Source organism: Sphaerodactylus townsendi, linkage group LG03 (genome assembly GCF_021028975.2).
Source record: "Sphaerodactylus townsendi isolate TG3544 linkage group LG03, MPM_Stown_v2.3, whole genome shotgun sequence".
Taxonomy (NCBI): Eukaryota; Metazoa; Chordata; class Lepidosauria; order Squamata; family Sphaerodactylidae; genus Sphaerodactylus; species Sphaerodactylus townsendi.
The window spans coordinates 31,083,643-31,104,652 of NC_059427.1; the positions used below are offsets into that span (position 1 = coordinate 31,083,643).

General features: G+C 42.8%; 1 protein-coding gene across 1 annotated transcript in view; it reads right to left on the reverse strand.

Moving 5' to 3' along the window:
- The window catches only part of MAGI1 (membrane associated guanylate kinase, WW and PDZ domain containing 1), a 635,687-nt gene that overhangs the window by 304,460 nt on the left and 310,217 nt on the right, over nucleotides 1-21,010 (reverse strand). Inside the window, 1 exon segment of the mRNA XM_048488400.1 lies at nucleotides 14,136-14,252. Coding sequence (XP_048344357.1) covers nucleotides 14,136-14,252 — 117 coding nt within the window.

Here is a 21,010-nt window from a genome sequence, read left to right on the forward strand (position 1 = left end):
CCCCCCCACCCCCCCCCCCCCCCACCCCCCCCCCCCCCCACCCCCCCCCCCCCCCACCCCCCCCCCCCCCCACCCCCCCCCCCCCCCACCCCCCCCCCCCCCCACCCCCCCCCCCCCCCACCCCCCCCCCCCCCCACCCCCCCCCCCCCCCACCCCCCCCCCCCCCCACCCCCCCCCCCCCCCACCCCCCCCCCCCCCCACCCCCCCCCCCCCCCACCCCCCCCCCCCCCCACCCCCCCCCCCCCCCACCCCCCCCCCCCCCCACCCCCCCCCCCCCCCACCCCCCCCCCCCCCCACCCCCCCCCCCCCCCACCCCCCCCCCCCCCCACCCCCCCCCCCCCCCACCCCCCCCCCCCCCCACCCCCCCCCCCCCCCACCCCCCCCCCCCCCCACCCCCCCCCCCCCCCACCCCCCCCCCCCCCCACCCCCCCCCCCCCCCACCCATAGACCAGGGGTCTGCAACCTGCGGCTCGCCAGATGTTCATGGACTACAATTCCCATCAGCCCCTGTCAGCGTGGCCAATTGGCCATGCTGGCAGGGGCTGATGGGAATTGTAGTCCATGAACATCTGGAGAGCTGCAGGTTGCAGACCCCTGTCTTAGACAGAAGCAAACTTCTACAGCAGATCTCTGCATTTCCTCAGTACATATTGGAACCAATTTACTTAGCATGTGGGTGCACCAAATGGAAAAACAAACTGTGAATTCACATTAACAGAAAACTCAGTAAGATGTGGAAATCAAACACAGATGGCTCATTTCAGATTAAAGGGTCAGTGTTTTGCCTTCTCTTCTCACTTTGCATTCTGGTGGGTACTATTTATCAATCACATTGTGGGGGTTTTTCCCCCTGACAGGGCTGAAATTTGACACACTGAATCATTGCAAAAAACAAGCAGAGCAAATGAGCTTCCATGCCAAACAGAAGAGTTTGAAGCAACTCGAGGAGCAATCATTCCTCTAGGCAAATTTACACACGCATATTTGTCATACGATGCTGCAAATTAAAAAGAGAAACACAAAGGCGCTCTGGTACCCTATGCACACTGGCTAGGATTCAGTGAAGCATAAACAGAAACATAAATGGACTTGACAATGTTCTGCCTGCACAAGATCTTCTGCAATAACTAGTGTTTTCCTCCCTGTAGATAATACTCCCCCCAAAATTGATTGCACAAGATCATGAGAGAGCAGAAATGCAAGTGGGGATCTAATAAGCTACCAGTCTTTTCCTTGAATATTCACTTGCACAAATAGAACTTTTGGCTGGGTCCAACCCAGTGAGATAAGAGGTCACCTCTGAACCTCTGCGTGAGGATAAACATACAATTGTTCATGTGATCTGTGTGTATGTAGCCCTTGATCTGGATAGCCCAAGCTTAATCACATCAGATCTCAGAAGCTAATCAGGTTTGGGTCCTGTCTTGTATTTGGATGGGAAACCGACAAGGAAGTCCCAGGTCATTATGTGGAGGCAGGCAATGGTAAACCATTCTGAACGTCTCTTGTTTTGACAACTGCACCAGGTCAATTCAGACATTAAGAACATAAGACCATAAGATCGAGCCTACTGGATCAGACCAGAGTCCATCTAGTCCAGCACTCTGCTACTCGCAGTGGCCCACCAGGTGCCTTTGGGAGATCACATGCAGGATGTGAAAGCAATGGCCTTCTGCTGCTGCTGCTCCTGAGCACCTGGTCTGCTAAGGCATTTGCAATCTCAGATCAAAGAGGATCAAGATTGGTAGCCATAGATCGACTTCTCCTCCATAAATCTGTCCAAGCCCTTTTTAAAGCTATCCAGGTTAGTGGCCATCACCACCTCCTGTGGCAGCATATTCCAAACACCAATCATGTGTTGCATGAAGAAATGTTTCCTTTTGTTAGTCCTAATTATATCCCCTTGAAGATATTCAGGGTCAAAGCAAGCACATCGGTTAGGATGAGAAGGGAGATGCATCCATAATCTCCATCTATGTAGCAGACCCGGTTGCTTTCATATCATCCATCAATGCATGAAAGAACCAGCCATCAAAAAATCACAAATAGAACATCCAACTGCTCAAAACACAACACTTTAAATACAAATTATATATAAGATGACATGAAAGATACATGTGAATCAGGTCCCAATTTGTTTCCAATAAGTGTCTTCAACCGTCATCAAAACTGACCTAGTTCCCATTTCTGGCTAACTAGAAGCTCTGGTGAATCACAGCCACAAGTTGAATGTTGTCATAATGTTTACTTGGGAGTTTAAACTGGAAAAGGAAGACCGCCAGACCAGAGACTGATCCAGATGAGAAAGGGAACATGCACTCCCATATATAATTCTGAATCTCCTAAACCCAACTAAGAAAAAAGTCTTCTCTTGTATCTGTTTAGGTCTTTATAGGACATGATATTTTATAGGTGACAAAAACAGAATCAAAAGTCTAAATGCAGCATTCTATTGACTGTCACATAGAGACAAAGAGAACTATAATAATCACCAAAGAAAAGAAACAGAAGAGAACAACAAAGAAGAAAGAACGAGAGATCTCTTCCACAAGTTCCAAGAAATCAAAGGGAAATTTAAAGCATGGTTAGGCAGGCTGACAAAATAAAGGAAAAAAAGATGGGAACAGTACCCTGGGTGTAGACAGAGGGCTCCTACATATACTTCATTGAGAAAAATATGGAAGATAATGTTATTCCCAACATCATTTCATTGACGGTAAATTGATTTGGCTGATTCAGCTTTATTTTTAATCTGTTTCTCTGTCTAATAAATGGACATATTGTGTGTGTGTGTGTGTGTGTGTGTGTGTGTGTGTGTGTGTGTGTGTGTGTCCTTGCGAGTTGCTGCATTGTTAGCCACCTTAAGTCTAAGGACATAAGAAGGAAAATAAACATTTAAATAAGTAGCATTCCACTAATGTTACAGCTGTGGTTTCTTTTTAAAAAAAATGTAATCCACCAAAGAGTTAATAAGAAATGTAGGTTGCCAGCTATTCTCCTTTTATATTTCCTTCACTTCTGGAACACAAGTGAGCCAGAAATCTATGACCATGCTTAGAGGATTTGCAAAATATGTTTTTTTTCCTGCATGTTTCCAAAAGATACCTGAGCATTAAACAATACATGTCTCATTTTCAAGATGCATTAGCCCTTTTAAGGATAATTTATTATGAATTCCACTTACATAATAATAATTTTCACAGTCTTTGGCAGAACAGATGTGTCTGCTCTTAAATCACTAATTAAGTGCAGAATGCAGCAAGGGGTATTATAATACCTTTGAAAAGGCTATCAGATTGATATCCCTCCCCCCCACCAAACAAATTTGCTCTGGAAACTGGCCAGTACTCTTGACTTCATAACTCAAGACTGTAATTATTGTTGGGTCTAAGAAGAGAGATTTATTTCCTTTACAAGAGCAGAACTGAAAATATTAGCTGTATGTGTTGACTGATTTTCATAGTGAGTTCTCTCATTGCTCTCACAGAGAGAGACGCAGAGAGCTCAGGGCACTTTCGCACATGCAGAAAAATGCACTTTCAATCCACTTTCAATGCACTTCGCAGCCGGATTTTACTGTGCGAAATAGCTCAATGTAGACAATTGTTAAAATGTTCTGAAAGTGGATTGAAATTGCATTATTCTGCATGTGCCCTCAGATTCAACACCAAGCTAGAGTTTGACACTTCTACACTGACTCAGGCTCATGTGTTTTTAGTTTCCCCTTGAAATTCTCTTCTTCATCTCCTGGTTTGTGGCAAACTCTACTTTGTTAAAGTCAGATCTCCAGAACACTCCTGGAGGTCAGCAAGGTGTCGGTCTGAGGATTTTTTTTTTTTAAAAAAAGAGGAAACAACTGTAGCTTTGTATTGTCGAAAGCTTTGCCCAACAAAACCAAGGCCTACAGTCTACCCTCCAAAGCAGCCATTTTCTTTAGGGGAAGTGGTTTCAGTGATCTGGAGATCAGTTGTAATTTCAGGTCTTGTGGTTGGCAAGATGTTGGTGTAAGGGTGTAGGGAGCACTGGGAGGTGTCATGTGGGAACCTTTGGGAGGTGTCAGGAAGCTAAAAGGTGGCAAAAGCAAAAAAACGTGGTGCTGCAGATTGGCCAATCACCTTGCAGGACTCACAGGCTTTGGGTGGAAATGAGTCCTACACCACGATTTGCTGGGGATTCATCACTGTGACATTCTAAATGTTAGACAATTATAGGTTAGGATATCAATATATGGATATGAGAGTTTAGAGGTCAGCCTCTTTTCTTTGACTTCCGCTTGCTGAAGATGGAAAGATGCCAGCGGGACAAGTAGGAAGCAGGAAGGAGTCAGCAACATGAAAGGGAGGGCAAGGGGGAAGGCATGGATGGGAGTGGAAATTAGTGGGAAGGATGAAGCTAGGTAGGCTGGCTGCGGGCAGAGGGAAGATGTCTGGGCAAAGCTGTGATCACAGGCAAATCTGCCCTGTTCTGGCGGCAAAGCAAACTAAAGTCACACTAGAAGTGGTGCAGCTTGCCTTGGAGAGAATGGAAAGTGAAAGCAGGGTGCAGGGAAATACTTCCACACTAGAAATCTTGCCGTGACAGACATTCACCCCTTCAGTGTCACAGACACTTTGTGCATAATCAGCCAAAGTATCTTGTACCCAGTCAGATCAGATGGATATTGCGATACCAGAGTATAGATTTTTCCCCCGAATATGAAATTATTGAGCCTGAGGGAATGGAATCCTCCATTCTTGGTGAAACGGAACAGAAAAATCAAGATAAAAATCAAGATTCAGCATCTGAAGATGGTACATTTGAAACAGTTGAATTTCTGTATGTGGTGCTAAAAATATATTTGAATTCCAGGTTATGCCACAACTGCTGGATCACCTAAAAGTTGACAGCCTCTGAGAAAGAATTGACCCTGGAACTCCGGCTATCTCCACACGTGATGATAACTGTAACATGAGCAACCAGAATACAGAAGAGTTCATTTGAAAACAGGATATATCGAGCTCAGTTTAATTTCTTTAAACCTGAACTTCAATTGGATCCTTTTGTCAAACACGATATTAAAACTCTTATCAGAACAAGTCTAAAAAAAGAGCTGAATAGGAAAAAAGGGGGTGGTATAAGAAAGAACAAAACTACAGAGAAGGCATGATAATACTGGAAGCCAAGCTACACAGAAAATGAGCTACTGCTTTTCAGCAGTAAACCATATCACAATGGCCTAGATTGTACTTAAACTGTGATTTTCCACTGACTAGAACTTCTGGAATGAACTCTGCACCTCCAATCCCTTTCACTGGGGTTGAGACTGTGACCCCCCACCCCCACCCCGGACTTTGGAGAGAGGAAGGAAACCCCCTCCCCCCCGAACTTTCTGACATTTGGAACTCATTGTTCCTACAAGGGAGAGGTGGGAGTCCTTTTACCCTCTGAGAATTCTCACTATTTACTTCTGCCACAAATCGATAAACCTGCTCATACTGCTAAGTTTTAAACTACACCCCCCCCCCGCCAATGTCTTCTTCCTTAATACCTTTTAGAGCCACTTGAATACCCACTGCCGATTCCCTCACATTAAAGACAAAGAACTCTTCTGAATCCTGTTACTCCCACAATGACTACACACAAACTGAAGAGTACTGAAACTTAATAAAGAAACAGACAGCCATCTTCCCACACTGTTTACTTGGAAGATGCTTGGCAAATGATACAGCCAAACCTACTGACTTTGTTGTATTCTTTTCATCTTTGGCCAATTTCAAGCAGGATCAGGGTTTTTAATGATGTGGGCAAACAGATGGAATGACTAGAATTTCCCTAAACCTCAGGCACATAAAATATCTGAACCAATGTTACAGGGGAAATCAGGGGAGATAAGGAATAGCTCCAAACCATGAAACATGGGATAAAGGGGCAGAGCCAGAAAGTCAGTAACAGTCAAAGTGATCAAGATATTGTTATATATCAAGACATTTAGGCTGAATTAGAAGAAGAACATTTAGGGTGAATTAGAAGAAGAAGAAGAGTTGGATTTATATCCCCCCTTTCTCTCTTGTAAGAAGACTCAAAGGGGCTGACAAACTCCTTTCCCTCCCCCCCCACAACAAACACCCTGTGAGGTAGGTGGGGCTGAGAGAGCTCAGAAGAACCCAGCTGGTGTGTGTTGGAGTGCACAGGCTAATCTGAATTCCCCAGATAAGCCTCCACAGCACAAGTGGCAGAGCAGGGAATCAAACTCTGTACACCTGATCTTAACCAGGCCGCAATTACACTGACACGTCTTGCCAGGAATGTCAACTTCCAGGTGGCATTACCCTCAGCATGTATCAAGTCTCCATGTAAGTTGGGGGAATTTGCTGAAGACAGAGAGTGAGAGGGGGTAACTGGGATCAATAATCTGTTTATACCAGGATCGTCCAAGTGAGAACTGCTAAATGAACAGGCAGTTATAGAAGTGAAATGGGTTTTTGAAATAATAAAAACAGTAAAAACAAGAAATCTATTTCGAGCAATGAACCTACACATGCAAAGCACACAAAGCACACAACAAGAGAAATGGTAGGCAGCTGGATAGGGTTTCAGGGAAGGGTGATGCCACGCTTGAAGGGACGTTCGGGGAAGGCAGTGTTGTGAAGGAAAACAACTAGCATTTTCAGGAGCAAAGGAAGAAATAAGTACATGGATCCAAGACACACACATACTATGAATGGCCAAAGGACCAATATTTACACCCCAAAATTGCTCCTGAGGAAATAAGCTGGCAGGAAAGCCAGAGGTAAAGAACTGATTGCTTTTCCAGGCAGGGTCCTAACAATATGATAAGGGAGGGTTGATGGGTCATCAGGACCCAGAGGCGTACCAAGGGGCGTCACGCACCCCCCACCCCACTCCCCCGGAGCTACACCTCTGTCAGGACCCAAGAGAAAGCCTGGCCCACACTCTTGAATATTGATTGATTGCTCAGCAGATCAAGAAACATAATGTTGGAAGGAGATGCTCGGTGTTCTCTTGCCAGTTACTCGAGCTCCACCCAACCGACTCTTCCTTGCCTTCATTAATAGCACAAAAAAATTCTCAGTTGATACATTTCAGGCTGTCAGAGATTACTTCAGCTGCTTTTTCCCCCAGAAATGTAGCTGATGGAGTTGGAAGACACATTTTTGCTATCTCTGCTGTGCACTAAATTAAAAAAAAATCCCTTCATGTAATTTATCCATGGTGTATTAGTACTTTCAGTGTGCTGGCAAAATACTGTGCAGTCCTCAGCAGTGTTAGAGAATCCCTGCGAGAGCACAGTGTGATTAACTTTATCTTTGCATATATTACTGGGTGATACCATGACAATTTTCAGTTGGGATAATCTGCTTAGAAAGCTAGGGTAAATTGGGCGAAATAATTAAGTAACTTGGCTAGGATTTGGCAGGGTACCTTATGAGCTTTTGCACGAGTGCTTATCCAGGAGAGGAATTGACAGCAAACCAGTTTACAAGAGTGCTGACCTTGGATCGAAGGACTGTTCTAACTGGACTCACGACTGCCCCCCCCCCGCCCCCGAAAAGCCAGGGAATACAAGTTCCTTTTCTACCTCATATGCCTTTCTCACAGACTGCCACAGCTTTCTTAGCTTGTATCAATTCTGTTCATCTGCCTTTTCTACTCACTGGTTTATTCTTGTGAAACCCTCACAGAAACAGAAAAAAGCACCTGAACACAACATTCTGTTCCTTTTCACTTATTGCTCCTTTTTGTTTTCTATATAACCTCTCTACATAAATCCAGGTTATTAATCAGGCAAGAGATATGACAGCAGTTTGACACAGAATTGCTGAACGAAAGGTAAGCAAAATCCAGCCTTGGTTCCCTAATTAATAATGACTGTACCTAGTTACAGCATGGGAAAAGACTTCATGGCTCACACAATACTGTATATGTGGATATGCTGTATACATACAGATTGCTAGCCATTTTCACTTGTGCCAGTTTTTGTTACTAAGGAGATCACACTACCTAGAACCCAAAATTTACCCTCTCAGACTCACAGCTGCAGAAATATTCTCTTGACTCTCACAAGCAAGAAATAATCCTGCTCTCACAAGTAAGAAATAACCAGTCTTAGCTTAGTTTTTTGCCGCTGATTTAATAAGGGTCATATCTGAAGAATAACAGTGTACATATAGCTAAGTATAGTTCATATTTATTTTAGTAGGAATCACAGAATGGATTGGTGTGCAGTGTGTACCTGGACAACTATAGCTAATTCTCCATGTTCAACAGCAAATCAAAGAATCATAGAGTTGGATATACGTATACATCGGTTTTACCTTTAAGCTGATTTTCTACGGGATTTTTTTGTAATTTGACTCTCTTGTAAAACCATTGAACCTGTTCTGAGAGAGGGCTGCCTATAGTTTTACCACTCTACCCTTACAGTTCAGTTTGGGTATGGTAGACTGTCCTCATTGTGGAATGGCAGTGTGAGCTACTGATAGTTGCATTGGGTGACTTTCATTTTTAATACTAATTATTATCCCAACAGTGCAATCCTAAATAGAGCTATATCCTTATATGACTTGAAAGTAGTTATTGCTGTACCATTCCATTCCATTCCATTCCATTCCATTCTCTCTCTCTCTACCACTTTCTCCTCATATTAATAGTTATTTGTTCATTGGGGTCTTGGAGTGCAACACAAAACTGTACTAGTAAGTGGTAAATTAAAAGGCTTCCAGCTTAATCCCCCAGAATGTACAGAACAGCACCCGTTCCACATATTCTCGGCCATTAATCATCAATTCAGAAAGTCCTAGCTTTACAAAAATAATGATCAGCACGCAGTCAAGGCGTGCTCAGTTCCAGTGACCTTGTGGGCCTTTAACATGTTTCCCATATAATCAGCAGGGAATTCCATTTTCAGAATACAAGGCTTCATAATCCATTAGCGATAGATTGGTTCAGAGCCCTGGATTTTCTGGTCACGTGAACCAAGAAACTAAAAAAAAAAAGTATGCTAGAAGATTAATCTTCAGCCTGACAGGGGAAAAAAAATATAGCCCCTTTTCTCTTCCTGTTCTGTACGTTCCAGCTGCAAGCTGCCACACACACAGTAGCTTCATTGAGTTTCATGCCTGCTCATTTTTATCATCACAGCCACAATCCTGCAAGAGAGCCTTTTTTTTGCACCAAATATTGTGGCAGGGAGGAAATAAAAGAATGCTATTCAACCAACAGCTCTGCAAATGCACTACTGCATAACAACTCCTCGTTCTAGAACTGTCTGTTGATTATATAACTGGGGCATGAATACAGATGTTCATATTAAGGTGAGAACAGAGCCATCAGCATTCCACGACTGTAACAAAGTAGGAAAAAAAGCAAGCACCCTTAACCCCACACCTACAGTCATTCCAATCACCAATTCTATAATCAAGGCCTTTGGCAAGATTAAAAACCGAGCAAGGTAGTTTCGTTCACAGTCGAGCCCAATAAATCAGCGAAGAAAGTCAAGAGGAAAGCATTTCAAAAACGTAACCTTGGCAACATAGGGAGGGAAAATGCTCCAACAGAACTTATGCTCATTTGCTTTTATTCTCAGTTTCCTAAATTGAAACTGCGAAACCGAGGAAGATGAGGTTCACAGAGAAGTCAACAGCAAGACGCTTCAGCTCCGCAGGGATTCAAAACAAACAGGTGCCTCAGAACATTTATAATTTCTTATTATTCAGAGTTATTCCCCGCCTTTTACTACTGTTTCAGTCTGGCGGATAAAAAGGCGGTGTTACTTAACTGCGCCTCCCTAAAAAGCTGGGTCAAGCACATAATTGTAAACTGTTTAGTGGGGGTTAGGGGGGTTGTTTGTTTTTAATGCGTACACATTTCAAAACTCAGTCTATTTGATAATTTAACCCCAACTCCCTCACAAAGCTAGGCGATGGCTAGAGAACTATGGGGATTACAACTGATCTCCGGGCGACAGTGGTCAGTTCACCTGGATAAAATGGCAGTTTGGGAAAACAGACTCTAGGGTATTATACCCCATTGAAGACTTTTCCCTCCCCAAATCCTGCCTTCCTCAGGCTCCACTCCCAAAATCCCAAGGAGTAGCAGTAGCATAGTGGTTAAGAGCAGGTGCATTTTAGTCTGGAGGAACTGGGGTTGATTCCCTGCTCTGCCGTTTGAGCTGTGGAGGCTTATCTGAGGACTTCAGATTAACCTGTGCGCTCCCACACATGCCAGCTGGGTGACCTTGGGCTAGTCACAGTTCTTTCGAGCTCTCTCAGCCCACCTACCTCACAGGGTGTTTGTTGTGAGGGGGGAAGGGAAAGGAGATTGTAAGCCCCTTTGAGTCTCCTACAGGAGAGAAAGGGGGATATAAATCCAACTCTTCTTCTTCTATTTCCCAACCTGGAGCTGGCAACCATTGTAATAAATCATTCCCAAAAGCATCAGGCTTGGATGTGTGTGTGATCTGGTTTGGGGCAGTGATTCAAAATGCTTCTTGGTTCTGTGTAAGAGGTTTCTGTACCACATCATAACCACAAAGTTCTCAAAACGGGATTAAGTACATGTCAATCAATGAAGAAATGCAGAAGAGCCGGTAACAGTCAACAGCTAATAAAACTAACAACACTAAAACACTGAACAATAAAACCAGAAACAATAAAGCCAGAGACAACAGTTTGTCTGTAGACTGCAGACTTTTAAAAAATGTTATTTTTAGAGAATTGGATCACAAACACTTGAATGTTTTTACACTGCTTTCCCTGCCCCTTCATTACTTTTGTGTTGAAAAAAAACCCCAATAAAATGTAATGAGATGTTTCCATTCTTGGAGAGGAGATGCATGCGTGTATAACTATTCTAGCCTTTCCCACGTTGCTTAGCTGGCTTAATATTCAGGTACAGATCACAAATACTGGTGCAGGTGTGTTCTTATCCTATTTTGCCTCTCTTCCATCGGTTCGTTTAATATGCTGGATCGGAAATGAATCTCAACTTATAAAAGAAGGTTTATTGTTGTCTTTATCTTGTATGGGTTGGGTCGCTTGTCACTCTCTAGCATGTCATTTTTGCCCATTTTTCCTCTCCCTACTTGACTCCCAAAGCTGAGAATGTTTTCTGTTTAAGAAGAAGAGTTTAGATTTATACCCCCCTTTCTCCCCTGGCTCTCCAGATGAGAGTGCACCTGCTCTTAACCACTACCATGCCGGCTCTCACGCTTTAATACACAAAGAAAGAGCTGTGACTCACAAAAGCGCATGCTGGAATAAATAAGGCTCCGGTGGATTTAGGTTTTGCTTATATTATCTTACTTCAGCCTGCAAACTGTCATTTGATTCTTTCCAGTCTGAGCATGAGCGCCATGTGTTCTGCTGACACTCTGATGTTACTTGTGGAGCTGATTTTAAATGATACACAACTGGTCCACGATGACATACTTAATCCAACCAAACCAGTAAATTGTGCGCATGTGTCAGCAGCAGTTAACCATGCATCTGCCCTAGTGAGTACAATGCTAAAATGCTAAAGTTGAAAGGTGAAAGACTCAAAACAGACAAAAGGAAGGATTTCTCCACATAATGCATAGTTAAATGGTGGAGCTCCCTGCCCCAGGATGTGGTGATGGCTGCTAACTCGTAAGTCTTTAAGAGGGAAGAGGATATGTTCATAGAGCACTGATGGCGAACCTTTTTGAGACCGAGTGCCCAAATTGCAACCCAAAACCCACTTATTTATCGCAAAGTGCCAACATGGCAATTTAACCTGAATACTGCGGTTTTAGTTTAGAAAAAATGGTTGGCTCCAAGGCCTGCGTTACTCAGGAGTAAGCTTGGTGGTAGTCGGTGGCTTTGCTTTGAAGCAACCGTACAACTCTTCCAATGGGTGAATCAAGCAGGCCCCATTGTCAGCAACCGAGCTTACTCCCAGGTAAAGGATCATGCTTTAGTTCTTCACATGAAAATCAGTGGGGTTTAACAGTGCTTAACAGGGTTACCTACACTGCTTTCCCAAAACTAGGTCTTAGGTTTAATGCTCTGAGTGCCACCTCTGGCACCCGTGCCATAGGTTCGCCACCACTGTCATAGAGAATAGGACTATCCATGGCTACTAGTCAAAATGGCTACTACCCATGATGCAGAGTTATTATCTGTAGTAGCAGAGGAGCCTGCTATTATATTAGGTGCTGTGGAACACAGGCAGAATAATGCTGCTGCAGTCGTCTTGCATGTGGACTTCCTAGAGGCAACCGGTTGGCCACTGTGTGAACAGGCTGCGCAGTTTGATGGGCCTTGGTCTGATCCAACATGGCTCATCTTATGTTCTCAGACAAGTCTATCTTGAATGCATGTTTGTTCCACTGAAATTACCTTGTCAGGATAGATGACTCCTCATCAACAGAAACTTCTGACGGTTCTGCACAGAACCTTTCTGTTGAAGCAAGTAAATAGTGGGTTCATAGAAACAGCCTGCAGTCATTTAAAAGAACCTGTAATGTTTTCAGCATAAGTGAAAACATTGGAGTTAGCAATGCATAATAAAAATTTTCCAAAGGGAACCTTCTTTCTCTAAAATGTTTCCTTTAAACTGAGAATATTGGGAACTGATGAAAGCCAGCTGGCTTATGGCCTGAAGTGGATGGATCTTGATAAAGCTGTAGCTAATGTAGAAGAATTTTAAAAAGGGACCACATTTACAAAACACGTTCTAAGTCATTCTGAGTAACTCACTGGACCAGCAAGAGTTCAATCCAGTAGAAGAAGAGTTTGCATTTATTCACCATCCTATTCTCTCCTGTAAGGAGACTCAAGGTGGCTTAGAAACTCCTTTCGCTTTGTAAGGTAGGTCTCAGTCCCACCCACCCACCCACCTCACAGGGTGTTTGTTGTGAGGGGGGAAGGGCAAGGAGATTGTAAGCCCCTTTGAGTCTCCTGCAGGAGAGAAAGGGGGGATATAAATCCAAACTCTTCTTCTTCTTCTTCTAGGTGGGGTTGTGAGAGTTCTGAATGAACTGTGACTAGCCCAAGGTCACCAAGCAGGAACGTAGGAATGGGGAAACAAATCTGATTCACCAGATAATACTTCGCTGCTCACGTGAAGTGGAGAATCAAACATGGTTCTCCAGATTAGAGTCCACCTGCTCTCAAACACTACACCATGCTGGCCCTCCTCAAGGACCAGCAAGATTTCCAGCATATAAGTTTTTGAGAGTTGAAAGATTCCAATCAGGAGAACTGGGTTTGATTCCCCACTCCTCCACATGAGCGGTAGACTCTTGTCTGGTGAACAGGATTTGTTTCCCTGCTTTGCCACATGAAGCCTTCTGGGTGACCTTGAGCTAATCCAAGGATCTGCAACCTGCGGCTCTCCAGATGTTCATGGACTACAAATCCATCATCCCCTGCCAGCATGGCCATGCTGGCAGGGGCTGATGGGATTTGTAGTCCATGAACATCTGGAGAGCTGCAGGTTGCAGGCCCCTGAGCTAGTCACAGTTCTCTCAGAACTCTCTGAGCCCCACCAACCTCGCAAGGTGTCTAATGTGAAGGTGGAGAGGGAAGGAGTTTGTAAGCCACTCTGACACTCCTTACAGGATAGAAAGGCCAGGTATGAATCCAAACTCTATAATATTGTTATGCCAATAAAGGTTCTTCGTTTGTTTGTTGTTGAATCCAAACTCTTCCTCTTTTTCACCTGGCACAGCATCCTTTAAAGTCAGAGAACTAAGACCACACTCAGCTTTTATTGAGAGCTCTTCAGAAACACAGATGGCCAGAAGGTATTGCTGTTGACAGTATAGTACAAAATGTTTTTAAAAGGTTCTGACACACTGACCTGGGGGTTGAACAAACAGGTGTTTTCCTACAGGCTAGTTCTGTTTAGTGAAGCCCTCCAAAAAACTTTCAGAAAACTGGCTACCCTTTTATTTTTATGAATCCACATTCAAAAACTGTACAATATCCAAGCAAAGCATCTCTAACCATTCATAAAGCAAAGTCAACATTTTCTCAGATACCAGAATCCAGCATCTCCTCGTGATAATCAAGTCTCCCTTTAGAAACTCCACCGGCTGACTTTAAAAGGTTGCCACCAAAGGGGGGTTTAACTGTATTACAGCAAATCCGCTAGAAAAAATTATTACTTACAAGGCACCGCATGGCGATAAAGGTTATCTCTAATAGTCTGCTGCAACTCATGGTCCGGAGATCCTTTCTGAAACCTCTGGTTGAGATAATGTCTCAGATCTTTGTTCAGACGACTTCCTACAAGAGGGGGGAAAATTATAGTTGAGTAAAAATGGGATTAACATTTCCAGCTTTGGAAAATATTAGATTTGCAATATACGTCTCTTCTGAACTATGGCAACGTGCCTTACGCTTTCTATAGATACAGCTAATTACCAACCAAAAAGGCTCCCTTGATTTATAACCTGTCTTCCTGCTGATGCAAAAGAGATTATTGTCATGCCCCCACAGAGGCTTTTGTTATTCTCCCTTTAAACTTCAGTTTCCCCATAGCTAGCATGGTTTTACTTTATCGTTAAGTCTTCCATGGGAGGGATTTTAGTTAGCCCCTGTCCCTTTAAGACATTTCCCAATAGGCAGTTTCCTTTCTTTACCCAGCATCCCCTGTTTTAGTTTTAGTCGGTCAGTCTGAGAGAGGTAATTGGAAACCGGAATATTTGTGACGTCCATATGATTATTTGGTGATCCAAAGAGAAAAAGTCAAGTTTAGCAGTAGTTAGAATATGATATTGACTGAAAGAGCTGAAAGGAAGCAAGACACAGTGGACTTTCCTAAAGCAACCAAGAGAAGACACAATACAGCTTCAAACCTGCTCAAGACAAGGAAGTACTCTGACTTAGACAGACCCCAGGGAGGAGTTAGGGTCTTGTTTCTCTCCAGTAATAAACCTATTATAAGAACTGTTGAACCTGGCTTGTGTCTCCACCATTCTGTCCTAGCCAAGTACAGGACACCTCTAACAGATTCACTTGGGGGGCAGAACAATTATCATCTCCTAATATGGTATATTTTATTGTTGAGTGTTATTTGAAACTGGAACTGAGATGTCATGCTTTCTTAATTGGTTGTAGGAACTGTGCATATTGAAGTTAATTTATTATGTTAATTGTAAGCACTGTGCTCACTGTGAAAGTTAGTTGTCTCCACTAGCTTATCCCATTACACTTTCCCACATTGTTTTTCCCCATTCTATCTCCAAGTTACTTACTATTTACCTTCTACCATCATTTCACCTGTTCACTGTATGTTATACATCATACATACCAAATAAAAAAAATCAAGATGTAATTCTACAGGCTTTCAGGCTGTGTCCCAGAGTTTCTCACTGAAGGACTCCGGATAACAATTTCCTTGCTCTACTCCTAATTTTCTACAACAATTACAGGAGTGTGTGAGGATGTGACACAGAGGCCCCTCCCGCACATGCAGAATAATGCACTTTCTATCCACTTTCAGTCCACTTTGCAGCTGTGCGGAATCACAAAATCCACTTGCAAACAATTGTGAAAGTGGATTGAAGGTAAATATGGAAAGAGAAAGATCACAGATCTAATCTATTGATATAGTTTTTCTGTTACATTTGGGAAGGAAAGGAAAGTTAGCCAAACAAGGTCAATACTGACAGTAATACTATGTTATTAAATCCAAATGGGAAGTCAGGGAAAGAGAGAAATTATTTGTATTAGAAATGTATAATTTCAGAGACATTTTTCGAGACATTTTTGAAGTAAGATTAAAATTTTGTAAATTTATTGTTTTTAAAGATGATGGAATAAATAAACTTTTTCAAAAAAAAAGAAAGAAAGTTCATTATTCTGCACGTGCGGAAAGGGCCAGAATGACTCCTTTATTTACGCAAGGCATCAAGTCCTAACATGGCCAACCAAGGCTTCACATCCACTGACTAAATCACTCTAGAATTAGGCAGCACAAGTCCAATGCAAATGCATCCTAGCCGCTGTGCCACAGGACAGTTCTGGTGGGAACACTGTCAATCACACTGCACAGCTGTTGGAATACCTTCTGTTTCACAAGCTGCACAGAGTTGCTATATGTTCCAAACAAATTTTACCACTCACATGAGCTTCTCAACGTACCCACTGACTTGGAAAGGTTTACATAAATCAAGGTGAAGTGGCGGACTCTAATCTGGAATACCAGTTTGATTAAACCTGCTGGGTGACCATGGGCCAGTTGTGTCCTCTCAGAACTCTCTCAGCTCAGGCAATGGCAAACTTCCTCTGGTAGCCTCTTACTTTGAAAACTCTATGGGGTCGCCGTAAGTCAGCTGTGACTTGATAGCAAAATCACACAGACCTGCGTTTGTCAGTTAATGTCTGCCAATGAGGACCCACTCTGCATACCTGACCATGTAGTCTACAAAAACCTTATGTGGAAATAAACACATGTTAGCCTTTAAGGTACCAGTAGACTCCTGCTTATCGTAAGCAGAAAACACTGATCTTTTCATATCAAAAAGTCAGATCAAAATGCTTGATCCTTTGCAGAAAAAATAAAAAGCAGAGCAAACTCAACATTCCTTTTAACAAAATATATTTTATTTCTCGTGGGTACATTTTGAAAATTTCGATGCCACCTCTTCAGAAAGCCTGTCCAAGGGGGTGTACAATATAAAACATGACAAAAATGTCATAAAAAGTCATGAAAGCCCTGCACTCAAAAACTGCGACTGAGCATAAAACAATTCAAAATATGGAGTAGCTTTGAAAGACTCTTTAAATATTTCTCAGGCTACAAATGGAATATACTTTTTTATTAAAAAAAATAATAGACAAATGGTGAACATTAAAGATATAAGCCGCCGATGGAAAATTAGCCATTTGTCCTAAGAGTTTCTTCAAACTTAACAGAATGACAACAGAGCAAGACAGAGGTTTTCAAGCATTTCAGGTGTTGTGAAATGGATCACTAGGCTGAGGTCCCTTTCACAACACAACTTTCATCCCATCTTTTATTTGTTCCTGCCTCCTACTTGTCCAAAGTGATGATGGTTTCAGACAGCATTAAACCCATTTTGAAAGTGGCCGTAAATCACCATTTACTTTCCAGAACCCAACACAGTTTCCTGCACTTTGTGTGAGTGTATTGCTAAAAGGTCAAGAGTTTCTGTTTCCCTGCGTGAAAACCCCCATCCCGCCCCCTGTTCAGTTTGCCATTTGAAGACACCTGTGTTTTCCTCCAGGAAACACAACGCAAGACAAATTTGACAGGCCTACCAACAGTCTTAACACCTCCACGTAACATCTGCTGAGACTGGTAGATCAGTTGTTAATTTGCCATTGTGTAGAAGAAGCAAAAAAAATAGTGGGGGGAAATGAAGGCGGTGTGGTGCCTTTAAAAGCACAGTGGGCCTTTCAAGTGACAGTTGCCACAACCCTGCATTGAGGTAACAACAACAATAACAACAAATAGGAACAAAACAGATTTTTAAAAAAAGTTTGCAGAAGATCAGTAATTTACCATTAAAGTGTGTTCAGCTTCAGAAGTCAAAGTGGATTAAAGAAAGGCGTGCCAACCTAGAGAGTGAGCGTGGTGTAGTGGTTAAGACCAGGTACACTCTAATCCAGAGAACCAGGTTTGATTCCCTGCTCGAGCTGTGGAGGCTTATCTGGTGAATCAGATTAGCTTGCACACTCCAACACATGCCAGCTGGGTGACCTTGGGCTAGTCACAGTTCTTCAAAGCTCTCTGAGCCCCACCCACCTCACAGGGTGTTTGTTGTGAGGGGGGGAAGGGAAAGGACATTGTAAACCCATTTGAGTCTCCTACAGGAGAGAACGGGGAACATAAATCCAAACTACTCCTCCTCCTCCTCTTCTTCTTCTAGATGGGAGCCAGAGATCACCAGGAATAATAATAACTGATCTCAGACAAAGAGGCTTAGTTCCCCTGGAGAAAACAGCTGCCTTAAAGGGTGGACTCGATGGAGTATACCCAGTGGTGGATTCAAATAATTAAACAACCGGTTCCGGTGGTGGGATTCAAATAATTTAATAACTGGTTGTTTACAAGGACCATTTTAACAACCGGTTCTGCTGAAGTGGTGCGAACCTGCTGAATCCCACCACTGAGTATACCCTGCTGAGGTCCCTTCTCTCCCCAAAACCCCACCACCCCCAAATTATCCAGGCATTTCTAAAATTGGAGTTGGCAACCCTTGTTAAAGAACCCTAATGAACAGCAGGACCTCTGTTTTACAAGGTTTCTGGTGACCAAGCAGGCTGCACAAGCTTTTCACCACTTAAATTTATTACAAGTGTTGTACACGTACCTAAAATAATATTCAGAAAAAGACTGTACCGCATCAGCATGCACGATTTATCTAGAATATAAATCACATATGGCTTATTTGGCATCTTCCATTACTATATAACTGTATAACTATTTATGTGCGCACGTGCACCCGTGTGTGTGTGTGTATACGCATGTACTAGTTAGTTATTTGACCGCAGATCAGCAGGGACTTAATTTGAGGTAGTTAAACTGTGAATCAGAAACACTTAATTAAAAAAAATAATCAAGGATCTTCTGAGGTATTCTGCAAGAACTCAACTTCATCAGAGACGTCTGGGACTAATCGCTGCTCTGGGATTTGAGAAAGAGCAATTTTTATTAGGCCTGTTGAACTCTTAATAATGAGCTTCTCGCAAGGCAGAGAGGATAAACTTTTTTTTTAAAAAAAAGCAAAATTAAACAACACTTCTCTTTGTCATATCCTCCTCTGTTGCTAACCTTTTCAGAGTCCCATAAGGACCTGACACATTCATTCCCTTGGCAAGCCACATAATTAAACAGAAATGAAAATGTTCCACTAATGCCAATTCCCGAAAGATTTAAGCTAGTCTTGCAAATCCCACTGACATCCATTTCAGCTTAAGCCTATGTCCTCCAATAGTTCCCAGCCAAAATTGCGTCGACATTGTATTGCATAGGACAGGATGTCCTTCATGCACAGCGCTGCCATGTGACAGCTATTTTGCTCTGATCTCATTCACATACAGCTGCGTGTGAATGAGACGCCCAAACGGGTGAGACAGATTACATGGGTTATGCATGCTGATCTTATAGGAAAGACCCAGGTGATGTGCCCAGCAGATGTAGTGACCAGCTCCCTGCAGGTCTGTGTGAGGAGTAAAAAACAGGTTCCCGTTAGCATCACTGACACACACCAATGCAATTCCACAGCCTGCCACTCCAAATTCCAAAGTTACCTGCCACTTTAACACATGCTTAGCCAGAAAACTAATTTTATGTCAAGCAAAGATGCTTGACTGCTTTGGAATTATAAATATTAATGAACAATCAATCTTGCATCTATTTCAGCGTATAGTTGGTCTTTACGGCAATAGTCCCAGCCTTGCTGAATGTTACTGTCTGCCCACCAGCTTAAATGATGACAACATAAGCTGACTGATGTTTCATTGTAGGTCAACAGCATCCTCCTTTTTTACGTTTTTAAAATTATTTCTTTATTAAAACATTTATATTCCGCCTTTTCTTGTGGTTCAAGGAAGCTTGCATTAATAGCTAAACACATTTTCCAGTTAAAAACAAAAACAAAATAGCAAACCCAAAATCCCCCCCCCCCTTAAAAATGCCTGCATATTCAAAAGTGCAAGGACCATGATGAAAAAGGCCCAGGCTTTGGAATAGCCAACAGCTGGCTGCCTGACGACCACAGTCGGCACACAGGAAGATATAGAAGGAGACAATCCTTTGAATAGGTGGGTCCCACATCACGAATGGCTTTAAAGGTCATTGTGGAATTGTTTTATTATTGGCCGTTTCATCTGTCACACTAAATGGGGTGCCTCAGGCTTCTATGGAGGAGGGAAATGCAAGGCACAGATGTTTTAATGTAAAAATATCATTAAAATAGTGAGGGAAAACAAGGTGCTGCATTAGCCTTAGAGAATGAGAACGGAGACAAAGTCAGGTTCTTGAACCCCCAAGCTCCACATTCAGTATTATAAATATAGGGAAGAAAATAAAGCCATCCTGGTAAGTAGGAGGGGAAAAAAGGAACAAGATGCAAAGTTGATATCTAAAAGGTGAAATAAACTACTTCTCTTGCCCCTTGCCCTCATTTTCTCTTATAATATAGGGGACAGGAGAAGATAAATCTCATAAAGCCCCAATTCATGTACCTGGAATGTTCAATTTACAATTGCAGTTGCAATTCTGCACTGACAAACTATGTCATACAACTTCAAATGGTTCCAACACAGATAGATATATTTTCTTGTACCCCCAACCCCCTCAAAAAAGCCCAAACCCATGATTTATCCCCTCTCCCCTTCTCTTCCACACCACACTTTTGTAAATTTATCCCCTCTCCCCTTCTCTTCTTTTCCACACCATCCACTTTAGAGGTTTTCTATGCAAAAAGCTCATCCTATAACGGTCCAGCAGTCTCATCCGTGGATGGCCCCTCTCATACTATGCATATGGCTTCTGTTTTGCATGCCCAAAGTCTAAGGTTCTTTTCTTTGAATTGCTAGCTAACCACTTTCCAATAGAAATGTTGGTGATCTCTCAACAGACTCCACCTATGACAGCCTAAGAGCTCAGATAAGCCAGCCCCTTACCCTGTTAGCTTGTGTTTGTATCTACTGCTTTCTGAAGTTTGCCTCATGCTTTTCATTCCCCTTCACTCATGTTTTTGAACATTTAACATTCATATGGATCTCTTTCTGTGGAGCTGGAAGATTTACACGAGAATGCTTGTCAAGTTATTTGGGAGCCCCAAGTTCACTGATCATGTTCTGCAGTTCACGGTCATGCAATCTGCACACAAGTCACATGACCAAAGTAAATCGAAATAGAAGTTTGCCACAGTATCCCAAATGTTATCAAACCTTTCTCCAAAGTGCAGACCAGAAATTGCTCAATGATATTTTAATGAAATTAATCTTGACCTTTCTTATTAAAAGGTTTTCTAAAGCTAACATTGCATGTAAACACCCCTGAAACT